The sequence below is a fragment of the Atractosteus spatula genome, chromosome 11 (assembly GCF_055471065.1).
Source record: "Atractosteus spatula isolate fAtrSpa1 chromosome 11, fAtrSpa1.hap1, whole genome shotgun sequence".
Lineage (NCBI taxonomy): Eukaryota > Metazoa > Chordata > Actinopteri > Semionotiformes > Lepisosteidae > Atractosteus > Atractosteus spatula.
Genome location: NC_142716.1, coordinates 39,241,934 through 39,254,098, shown reverse-complemented (window position 1 = coordinate 39,254,098; position 12,165 = coordinate 39,241,934). Strand labels below are relative to the sequence as shown.

General features: G+C 35.1%; 1 protein-coding gene across 2 annotated transcripts; it reads left to right on the top strand.

The window, feature by feature from the left end:
• Window positions 1–605: 605 nt before the first annotated feature.
• On the top strand, window positions 606–9,158 carry LOC148824028 (programmed cell death 1 ligand 2-like). Of its 2 annotated transcripts, none has more exons than XM_088927505.1 (6): window positions 606–717; window positions 4,839–4,939; window positions 6,315–6,641; window positions 7,178–7,462; window positions 8,470–8,630; window positions 8,935–9,158. In XM_088927505.1, exons 2-6 carry the CDS (start codon window positions 4,849–4,851, stop codon window positions 8,938–8,940), a joined length of 870 nt encoding a protein of 289 aa, XP_088783631.1. In that variant the 5' UTR covers window positions 606–717; window positions 4,839–4,848; the 3' UTR covers window positions 8,941–9,158. The 2 variants fall into 2 exon arrangements, with proteins under 2 accessions (XP_088783631.1, XP_088783632.1); XM_088927506.1 differs by lacking the exon at window positions 606–717 and adding an exon at window positions 2,368–2,382.
• Window positions 9,159–12,165: the final 3,007 nt, after the last annotated feature.

Genomic DNA, 12,165 nt, shown 5'->3' with positions numbered 1-12,165 from the left:
TACAATGACTGATCTAAATCGGTCTTTAAATATTATCTAATTTCAATGTACCGCACATTTCGTCCGGTTATTCTGTTACACCTACGCTGCTCAATCAAATTGAAAATTACACAGCAATCCGCTGGGTGCACAGAAATACAGTACAATGGCTACTGTACATACTGTATGTTGCTTAGACTAAAAAAGAAACCAAACATTTGTGTATGATCTACAGTAGCATGAACTGAGGAAGTCTGTGAGCGTTTTCATTCATGGTGCAAATGTAGTCTGCAGTATGTTTAATCAATGCCCAGTTACCCGTCAACTCGTTCAGCACGAAGTAATACAGTACGTGATAGACAAATAAAAAATCAGTTTTGCTTGTGTGTGTGTTGGGGGGTTGAATTTTATTATATTAACCTTATTATTTTTATTATTATAACCTTATTTGATTAATTTGGTATGCCATTTGGGCGACGCCTGGAATTTCCCAGTCCAACAAAAGCCGACCAATTCGGCCACTGTAGTGCTTTGGATCTCATTTATTTGACGTCTGTTTCGCTTGTGGCATTTGTTGAGTCAAAGTGAAACTTCTTTATTTACACTACCGTAGTGAAAGTCGCTGCACTACAACAAAACACTATGAGCACGGAATGGACTAAACAGACGTAGATTTCTTTGTTTTTCTGTGTAAAAAAAGCTGTTTTGTTTCACTCATAAATTTCTGGACGTACTATGGTAAGTAGGCAATTTCTCTAAGTCTTACCAAGTGAGCGCAAATACCAGTATTCAATTAACTTAGACTGTAATTAACAGTGTATAAAACGGTGTGCAGAACAAATCCCCTTTCCACAGCACAAAGGTTAAATGGAGTTAAAGAAATGAGGCTAATACAATCATGTGCTACTTTAATTATTTTAACATGTGCCTTAGAATTTCTTTTACTGCAAATGAAATATTTAATAGACTTTGTTACCGTAAATGAAGCATTTAATCTCCACTAATTAATAATGCATCAAAATAAATACTTATGGTCTCAAATGTCTGGCTCAAAATGAGCACAATTTTAATTTCATGATGTAGCTTTCCACTTATAAAGTTTAGAACTAATGCCTTTTGGTTCAATATACAGTACTGGAACCCCCTGGTGAATGGTTGTTGTTGTTGATGATGATGAAAATTCCTAGATCCCCAAAGTTTCCTCTTTAACTGTGCTTCTGTACTTTAGCTTTGGAATACCAATATTTTATGATATCTCCAAAATACAATTTATGACAATTTTGACATCAAAAGACATTGTCAGACCAAAAAACCATTGTAGTTATTTTATAATCATGATCCTACAGATACATACAGTAGGTTTTCAGAACTATATTAAATTCTAATAACAATTCATTAAAATTGTATTCTACATAACTCCAACCACTCCTGCTAACTGTTATCATTGATTTCTGATGCAGGGGAGTAAAATGATCATTGTAGACTGTATTGGAGAACTAAAAGTAGACTTACTAAGTACCCATAAAAATATTTTTTTATAATCTATTATTAAAACTGATATAAATAATGATTAAATACAACTGAAGATTATTGCAGACATTTAAATGAATAATAAGGCATTAAATATACATATGCAAAAATATACAATATCTGATACAAACTAAAAATCACCCAACCTATCATTGTGAAGCCTCTAAAATGAAACCAGGGAATTTAATTTTTAAATTTAAGCTTAAGCTTTCTTGTTAATTCGATTATATACTCTTTCATTTTCAAGAGCTTGTGTGAAAGAAGAGATGTCAAGAGAGTTGTAACAGTACTGAAGACTGCTGAGCCTTGTAAATACTTGAATTGCTGCCTTTTATTTTCAGTTTTACAGTGTTGTTGGGCCGCACAGTGGTGTGGGAATTAGTGCTGAGGGGTCCATACTGTGTGGGGTTACCTTCTGTGTGGAGTATGCACTTTCACCTTGAGACATTGTGGATTTTTCCTGTGTGTTTCAATTTCTTCCCGTCTCCCAAGCACTTGCTGGCTTAGTTTATTGGTGTCTCTAAATTGCCCCTGTATGTACTATATCCTGTGATGAACTGGTGTCCTGTCCAGGGTGTACATGGTGACATCCCTCTTTGTATCTTATGATTTCTGGATAGGCTCTGCCACAACCCTCACTAGGAATAACCAGCTTTCAATAACAGAACAGGAGTGTAGTTTACTTAGTACGTTTGTATAAGCTACTTTTGAGCACAATCATTCTTCCACTACTTAAATGATCAATTTACTTATAAGATGTACTGTAGATATAGGATTCTAACAATAAATATTTTGAGCCATTCAATAGTTTTTCTCTTCATCCCTGCCCTTCTTTCCAGTACCCGTGAAGAACAGCTATCGATTCAGTATTTGGTATGTAACAATGGACAATACACTGAATTAAGCACATAGAGATAGATGTTCCAAGACATTCCTGGGAAAACACCTGTGCATGGGGAATGCCAACTGGGTATTATATAATATATTTCACTGTTTTACAGGCCGTTATCTTGGGTTAAAGTACTTTATTAGGCTCTGTCAAACAATGTAGACTTTGTACTGCGAAATAGAATTTCTTGTCACCACTTTCTGTCTTTTCCAAAACAGTTTATGTTTTATAATGTTTTATACTGTACACCATCTCCTTTCGTCACATAGGGGAATAAATCTGGCTCAAATAAACTCTAGCTTGTGAAGTCTCTTCTGTTACAGTACTTAACTGAAGTACTGTATGCTAAGGTTCATTGCAACTAGCCTAATTTAGAAGATACCATAAGGCCTCAATAGCATGTTTGCTAAAGATCATGATGGATAAAGAAAGAGCACTTCTTATTTATTAATTTATTGTCTTGGTATGAGGAAACATTGCCTGGCTATATGAACCAAGTTAGAACACCTTAGAAAAACAGCGGATTGCTGTGTTGGTGGTGGCACTTGCATAATGGAGGCTTGCTAGTGTGATTAATGCTGGGAAATCATGGTCTAAAAGCATGTTTACACCTGAACAGCTGGGGATTGTTGGGAACTGCAATTTGTCCTACTCCCAAACTTTCAATTTGAACTTTAATATTTATCAACAGTATATCTTATTTAGTATGTAAATTGTATTTGCAAAGATATAAACTTTGAATTGTTGATTTTTGTTTCTTGGCACTCACTGTACAAAATCTGAGTTTATTTACTTATTAGATATACACAAATGCTAGGAAACTGACCTGAGAAAAAAGACTGACAATTGTAATGATGCTGTCATGGACACACATTGGAAATTAAATCTAAAAAAAACAGGATGAAGATTTCAGTCTATTGCAATGATCCTTTACGTTGGTCATAGTCCAGGTAAACAAAAAAAGTGGACACTAGTGTGAAAATGCAAAGAATATTAATACTGTATGTAGTCCAAAAATGTAGTACACACTTTTTTAAGATGTGGTCCTGGACTTGTCTTTCCCTTATGCATACAGTGGACCAAATTTAGTTCTTCCCCAGTTTCCATTTCATCATGCAGTTGTCTTAATAGGTCAACTTAGGTTTATAACCATTAAGTGCTTTTAAGCGATAATAACAAGGTTGTTTTTGTAAAAGTTACTAAATAAATTAGTAGGCTACCATGTATCCTTGGATATGTCTGGAGTTTAAACATTTGGGTCATTGAAAAACTAAGAATGTTTATCATAATCATAGTTTGTTGAAGATTAAATTCTGTGTAATTAATTAATAATCAATTTTAACGTAATTATGCATTAGCTGAGGACTGACAGAACACATTGATTCAGACTTCTTTTGTTTACCTGAAACAGATTGTTTCTGAAATTGTTGACTACAGAAAACAGTTTTAAGAGACTAAGACTGAAATGACATTTGTCATCATAGCTAAGAGAGAGCAAGCTACACCTAGCACTGGGACTCAAACATCACATATTGTTAACTATTTTCGTTCTAGAATTTGTTACATCTGCAACATCAAATGTAATATTGTAGTTTGACTGGATTTTCCCTGGAAGGAGTTCAAGAATCTTGCAGATAGTGAAAGCCTGCCCACATTAATTCCACTTGAAAATGTCCCATAACACCGCCTCTGCAGGACAGCATGGGAGAGTGATCCTGATTGTGCTTCTGGATGGGGCTGCCTTCAGTGTGGAATTTGTGCTGCCATCACTGTGGAAATTGCTGGGTTTTGGGGGGAAATTCTCCAGCCTCACAAAAATGTGCTGGCTAGTTTAATTGGAGTCTCTAAACTGTCTCAACACTTTTTGTTTAGCCAGCCGGTATCTTATCTTACTAGAGCACATCTTCCTACTCAAAACCTGCTTGACCTGTCTTGTTAAGAAAAAAAGCTTCCATTAGGCACGTTTCATTTTCTGATTATTAGTTTCTGAGTTATTATCCATCTGTTTTCAATAACCACTTAATCCATTACTGGGTCAGAGTAAGCCATAGTCACAATCTAACCCAGCACAAGATGAGAGCAAAGCAGGATACAGTACATCCTGTACAGTACACTGGCCAGTCATAGGGCATAGTCTCCAATGGGGCAATCTAAAGGACTAATAAAGCTAGAAAGCATGTACTGCATTTTGCAGTGTAGAGCATGTAAACATCATACAGAGGCAAGGCCATTTCGAAACTCAGTAACCAAGAGCTGTCAGGCATAAGTTCTAACTATCGCAACACTTTGTGACCCTGAGTTATTATTTTATCAAACCTAATGAACTTTGGCCATTTGGCTTACCTTCTAATTTTAGAGGTTAAAAAACAGGAATGTACGTAAGGAATTTCCACCAGGATTAGAAGTGTGTATTGTTATATTTCTGTATTTATTCTTTCAGAACAGGAAAGATGATGACTGAATCTGCTGACAAGATGAAGTATTTTTTCTTCTTTGCTTCCCTGTTTTTGTGTGTATTACCCCAAGCATCCTCTTCAGGAAGTGAGTGTTCCAGTACAATATTCCAATTCTGTCCTGTCTCTGAGTAAGAACAACGGTCTGTACAGTATGTCTCACTGTTATTGCTGAAGTATTAGTTCTGAAAGTGCTGAATATTTTATTTTATGAACGTCTTTTTGAATAAAATTATTTCTATGTATTTACTGGAAAATGTTTATAATTGATTGAGGCATCACTCAATGAATAGTTTACTTTGTCAGTGTATCATAAATCCAGACTATGGAAGTAACAGTAAGGTTCTAAAGTTGGTACTGTACATCAGAGCTTGGACACCCAGTAGAACCCCTAGAACATACCATATACTAGAACAGTTTGTTATGAAACCAAAACCATAAAACCAGGATGAGCTGTCTTGAAACAGAGCTTCCAGTAGAAATAGTTTATTTTCTAATTTGTTTCAGCATTGCTTTCTGAGTTATTATCCATCTGTTTCTTTTACCAATTTGCATACTCCTCCTGTGACCACATTTCTCCCACATTGCAAAATGCATGCTTAATTAGCTCTCTTAATTGTCCCCAGCATCGGAATGTGTGTCCTTTGACTGTCCGGTGTCCTGTCCTGGGTGTATCCTGCTTCACACTCATTGTATGCTGGGTTAGATTCTGGCTCTGGCTCGCTGTGACTCTGTATTGCTGTAGTGCACAAAAACTCAAGTGGTTACAACTGAGGAAATATCAGCTTGAGCTATTTCAAATATGTGTGCTGTATATAGGCTTATATCTGAAAGACATCAGCAGATTCTGCAGAATTTATGCAGGTTTGGTTAAAGTTGAGTAGACTTGTATAGATATCACCTGCATGGCATTCAGAACAATATTAAATATTATTATTTATATTAATATGTATGCAGTATATTATGTTAATATTTGTCCTTCTACATTTTCAGAACATTTTGTTTAGCAGCCTTCATCTCACAAAAACCTATTGTAGGTCTACATGTAATGGGGACCAGCGTTTTGACAGCTAAAAATGATAAAACCACAGAGAAAGGGATTTCTGTCATTTTGGATCTGTTCATTGAATAATAATAATCAAAGCAAAAATGCTTTATAGTAAAATAACAAATTACTACTTACAATTACTGTAAATATCAAATATCTGTGTTCCAATTAATTCTAAGCCCCGTAAGAGCCTGTGATATAACCTTTCATCTCAAAAATATAATTAATATAGAATCCTTGCAATAGAGGTGTTATTAAGAAAAAAGGATATCTACAGTATACTGTAGGTACCTGCGACAAGTGTATTGTAGGTGTTTGTTTTAAATATAATAAAACTTTTTTACCTTAAAAATCCAAGCATCTGTATGGCTGTTTGCATAAAATCATTTTTTTTGTTTTGTTTTCTGAATTTTAGAGTTATTGGAGCTCATCTGTGCTGATTCTACTGGAGAATACAATGACGACACTGTAATTAACTGCACTCTAAAAAGTGTGAGAGATGACATTTTTGTCACAAAACTGCTATGGATGCGTGAGGACCTGATGATTTTAAACATTACACAGTCGTACTTTGTGGAAATGGATAGTCGTGTCCGATTATTCCACCAGCCCTGGGATAGCAAGAGGAAGGATGTATCCCTACTGATAAAAAGAGCAAAATCCCAGGACGAGGGCAATTATAAATGTGTGGTAGTAACAGACGGGGGTTATGATTATACATTTGTGAAATTAAAACTCCAAGGTAAATATGGTTACCATTTCATTTACCACACTAGTTACCCTGATATATTAAGAATTAACAGGAAACCCTGGATTCAGGCCATTGAAAACGTTTTTTTCTACATTTGTGGAGAGATGTTCTGAGGAAATAGTTGCATACAGTATGACGAATTATTTTAATATGATTTAGATGCAAAATGTATGTTAAGAAAAGTTAGAACTTGTCCTTTAAATTAGGAAAAGAAACCATACTGGTGTGAAAGGTTAAAACTGACACTCCTGCCTGCATGACTGCAAGCCTTTGAGTGTCAATGCATTACTGTTTCATTTGGAAAGATTTCAGCAAAAAAAATCAGTTCCACAATTCAATTCACAAAGGAAGGATAAATTTGACGGTCATAAAACATTAGTTTTATTTCTCCATTCTGAATATGTTCTGTTCTGTGGATCAAAGATATTTGGGAATGCCTTCTAGTTTAAGGTTGCTACAAATATGAAGACAATGAGGATTTCACTAAGGTGACAGCTAATTCTACTGCATTTCATTTTTCATGGCAGCTCCCTACAGCACACCTGTAATAGTACACCCTTGGGCTAATAGCGGGGTCGCTATCAGCTCTGTGTCCTGTATCTCTGAAGGAGGTTACCCCAAGGGGCAGATCCAGTGGTATGATGAGAGGGGCACTGTTGTGACTGAAGGATCAGACCTTCAAGTCACACAGGCCTCTGACGGCCGCTACTTCCTGAACAACACCTTGACTATCAGCAGGGAGCTTAACCACAATTACACCTGCTCTGTGATAAAACAAGGAGTGACTGAAGGAACAGCTGTATTAACTTCTGGTGAGCTCCCCCATCCTTACCAATGTGATATACAGAGATCAAAACATTCAAATAGTAAAAATAATACCCAAAAGCTGCTAAAATTCTGGATTTAACTACAGAAACGCAATGGTATACAACTGCAGTAACCAGTATAAGATGTTACATACTGTATGTGTGGTGCATATTTGATCTTGTTCTTTATTTATCCATAGCAAAAACAGACCTTGAATGTAAAGGATTTTTAAAAGTAGATTTCAAAACAGATAACAAACAGCATAGTCACTTACAAACAGAGATGCGAGCCAGTGTTATGTATATTGCTATAAACAGTTGAGTTAGTAATAGTTACTTCGGACTTTTTCTGATTTGCAATTTCTCACTAGCCAGAATCACATTGCAGAGATGAGGCATTTCTGCTTTTAACACAATCATGTGAGAACCTGATCTGATCTGTAATTTTGTAAGCATTATTGAAATTGTTCTCCGTAAATGCTATGCAGAGTCATCAAAGACAATACTCCTCCTGAACCTTATCATGGTGTTAATGATGAACAACTAGCTATGAACTCAAAAAGAGGTCTAAAAATGAATGCATGTGGTGAAAATATTACTGACATAATGATTATTAAGCTCTGTAAAATCTATTTTGTTAAGATATCTGATTTGCTCAATAGAGCAAATATAAATATATGGAATTTTATACAGAACAAATTGACATTTCCTGTCATTTGTTCCACTTGGAAACAAATGTTTTACTTTCAAGTGTATGGGGTAACTGAACATTTTTGTATTGCATAGTGCTAGTTATTCATAATGCTAGAGAATTACAGTATTGCTATGACTCCTGGCAGTCTTTACAGAAACTACTGTTGGGAAGATTATTTTATGTTAAACAATAAAGAAGATAGATAGATAGATACTTTATTGATCCCGTGAGGGAAATTGCAGGAGAAGACACAGCAATTCTCATGTTAAGATACTGTAACTTAAAATTGTTTTGGTTTTATTGTATTTTTCTGAAACAGTATTGCCAGGTTCTGGTGATTCAAAAGAAAGACAGGAATTTACCCCAGTACCAAAACCAGACCGCACAAGATGGCCGCTGATCCTGACTGTATCCTCACTTGCAACGTCTGCCAGTTTTTTGCTGTATAAGATCTTCAAAAGAATTCAGCGCAATACTGATGTAGGTGCAGTGTATAGCTGTGTTGAAAGCAAGTCTAAAGTTTTCCTTTTTTAAAGAAAATATATTTAACCATGATTGATGAGGGAATCAGGGCCACTGGGATATACCAAATCTATACAGTACATGTATTTCATACTGTATGTCATTAGAAAATAATACTTTTTTTCTTAAATATAGGGAAAATAAGCTAACCATTTGAAGAATAAATTAACCAATTTATATAGTTAATGCAGAAAAGCAGTTCAACCAGAAGGTGACAATAACAGTAATTCTAATTTCTCTTTAATGCTTTTCATTCATTTAGGGCTAAATGTTATCACTGGATGATCATTAAGACAAATGCTAAACAACAGCATTGTTGGAGGATCTTGAATGAAGCACCTAGATCCTAGAAACTGGACATCACAGGTTAACAGATGGTTCACTTTTGAAATTAGCATCTTCTTTTTATTGTTTTTAAATCTCCTTTTCATTTTTTCATTTTGTTCTTATCTGTTGTATAATGTTAATTAAAGAGATGCAAGACCATCCAAATCAATTTGGATTTTTAATTTAATATCGCAAGAGCTTCCACATTGGTACAGTGTTATAAAATTGCTGGGTCACTGTGAAGTTCTGTACTGCAGACGTTACCAGTACCATTACTACTGTATATCTTTGGAAAAACATAGTACAAATGTTCAGCATGTGACAATCAGAAATGGTTTAATCATATAAGGTCAATTATGGATTCTGTCAAGGTATCATCAGTTGTGACCCAATTAACCATGTCCATCAAGTTCAAATGCATCCAAAAACAATGAGACACACTACCAGGGTGTTATTACAGCAGTGATGCCTGGCTTCTCACACAGCTCTCCTGACACATCTGTCTTGGACTTTTGTCAAAAAAAAATTTTTGACTGTCTTCAAAAATCATAAATCAGTGATCAGTCATAATTTAGCTACAGAATGAATGTGTGTAAACTTGTCTCTCTTTTTTTAATTTAGTCTTGGTAATTATCTCTGTCTAATCTTTAATACGTAATGATTTATTGCTCAGGAAGTAATAGATCATTTGTATAGACTTAATATACAGCATCCTTTGATTCAACTAGAGTAGTTGAACTACATCCTAAGATGGCTTCAGCTTTTCTGTTTGTTAAATTAATACATTTGTTTGAGCTTGATTTCTGATGTATTTAAAGAAATTAGAAATGAGTACTCTACAGATCTTCAGTTCAATTAAGTGCCCAAAGAAAAAGAACTGGCTATACAGTTTTGACAGTCTGTTAGCACTTAAGGTGCATTTGCTTGCCTTTTGCAACATCTATTTGCTTAAAAAATTAGTTGTGTTACATTAACACCGTATAGGAAAAAGTAATAGGTTTATTCCATGCTGAAAAAAAGAAGAAAGAAAACACGTTTCGGCCGTGGATCCTTCTTCAGCTGAAAGCCTCTCAAACTGTACTTTTATTTTTGATGATTTTGTAGAAGTATCAAACAATCATGATTAATGTTGCTGTGTGTGGCTTTAAACTTTGACTTTAATATTTTTATAAAGTAAAATGGAATATTAAAAATATGCAAACATATTGACTGTTCATTGTCCCTTGAATTCTTGTTTTAGTCTGTTTAATCTGAAGAGGGCAGTAGAGATGCCCAAAAAAGTGCAGTAGGAATAAAATTTAACAAATGGTCTAGATGCTAAAATATTACGTATAATATTGGTGGTAATTGTAATATTTCTGATATTTGTGACTTCTTTCAAATGGATAATCTCATTAATTCTGTAAATACCAATAAAGTGAGAGTAAGAGACTGTCCTGCAACTTCTTAGGTCCGATTCTCTACTCAGTGTTATTATTATTATTATTATTATTATTATTATGATTGTACAGCAAAGCTGATTTGTTTTCATTGCACCAGCGTTTGTAATTGTTTAATTGAACTATTAGCAGTAAGTGTATTTCTTCTTCCACATGCACATGCAAACTCTAGAGTGCTTTCTTCTGCTTGCTTGGCAACAGATAAATACAGCTTCTAATATAGGAATATCAAGTAAGTGTAGCACAGTAAAAACATTATGCTATTTATACTGTCGCTGATCTAATTTATATTTATATTGCTATCGACTCTTTCATCCTTCGATCCATCTTTTAACTGAAAACAGCCTTTGTAACTAGGACCTGCAATAAGTGATAATTTCAACTCTGCTACCATGAGAAATTATAAATCCTTTTATGGAAGCTTCCTTCTCCTACAAATACAAATCCACCTAGTAGTGGGCTTTCAAATTTGAATTTAGTATATATGCAAGAGGGCGGCTTACAGTAGTGGTGCAGAGGTTAGCTTTGCTTTGTCCTGGGGTCCTGGGATCAATTCTGAACCTGGACCTGTCCTGCATGGAGCTTGTATATTCTCCCTGTGTTGGCAGGAAATTTCCTATTTCCTAAGTGAAATTTGCATTTCCTAAGTGTGCTCTGGTTTTCGTCCACATTCCAAAGACACTCTGGGATGTTACAGTTCAAGAAGGTAGCTGCGTCAGCAAGCGTAGGCTGCAAAGAAACAAGTAAAGGTTTATTTCATAAATATTTTATTTCAGAGAAGAAAAGAAACTCAACGTTTTGGCTGTGGAGCCTTCTTCAGGAGCTGCCTTTACTTGAATAAACCTTTACTTGTTCCTTTCCATACTGGGATGTTAGTTGACTTCTGTAAAAGCTGACCCTGCAGTGAGTGTATGTGTCCGGTCCATGGTCCCCTACGGCCCTGGATTAGATAAAGTGGTTAAACCACTTAAAGCCATGTAAAAAAACATCTCGAAACATTTTATACTGAAATAGCCTTGAATTGCTAACCTCACTGACTTCAGTAAATTCTAAAACCATACTGGCAATATTTCTTAATTTTTAAGAAATTCTACTTAGGAACCATACTTGTGAGAGACAGTTATCAAGGAGTCATGTGATCAGATACTGTTGTATTATTGAGTAATGAGTACCACTAGTGATCAGATTATTTTTGGAGGTGTCAAAAAGGTGAGTGATTTTCTGACAAAAACCACAGACTTCGCAATGGAACACAGAATGCCCATAAAAGGTGACAAAACTCTTAAATAACTGTTCATCACAGAAAAAGAACATGTTGACGTCAGCACAGTTTGGGCAGATAACCTATGATGGCTGACTGTGCTGAATTGATTATTAAAACCAATGAATAGAAAAGTCTGTGAATTTTGTTGAATTTGTTTAGTGTTGAGAACAATATAGGGAGGACAGTCATATATACAAGATATACTGTACAGTGTTTCAAAATCCTAAATGTCTTCACAGAGTCTACCTACAACTGTACAACTTCAGAATTACACAAAGAATTATGAGTGTCTGGGTCAAACTAGAGAGTCACATCCAAAAGTCATCAGATTTATCCAAAAGTAGGATACATATTTTCAGACCTACCTACTAATACTCAAACAAGTAAGACACAACAATAGTTCCCCTTTATTCTGTCTTTTCCTACGTTCTAAATTAGTGGTTCCTGTGCTCTTCTTTTCATT

Bases quoted from the DNA above. Each gene is read 5' to 3' on its own strand.
- LOC148824028 (XM_088927505.1), top strand. From the start codon at position 4,849: ATGATGACTGAATCTGCTGACAAGATGAAGTATTTTTTCTTCTTTGCT. The intron at 4,940-6,314 runs GTGAGTGTTCCA...TCTGAATTTTAG, and splicing joins CCAAGCATCCTCTTCAGGAA to AGTTATTGGAGCTCATCTGT. The intron at 7,463-8,469 runs GTGAGCTCCCCC...TTTCTGAAACAG, and splicing joins AACAGCTGTATTAACTTCTG to TATTGCCAGGTTCTGGTGAT.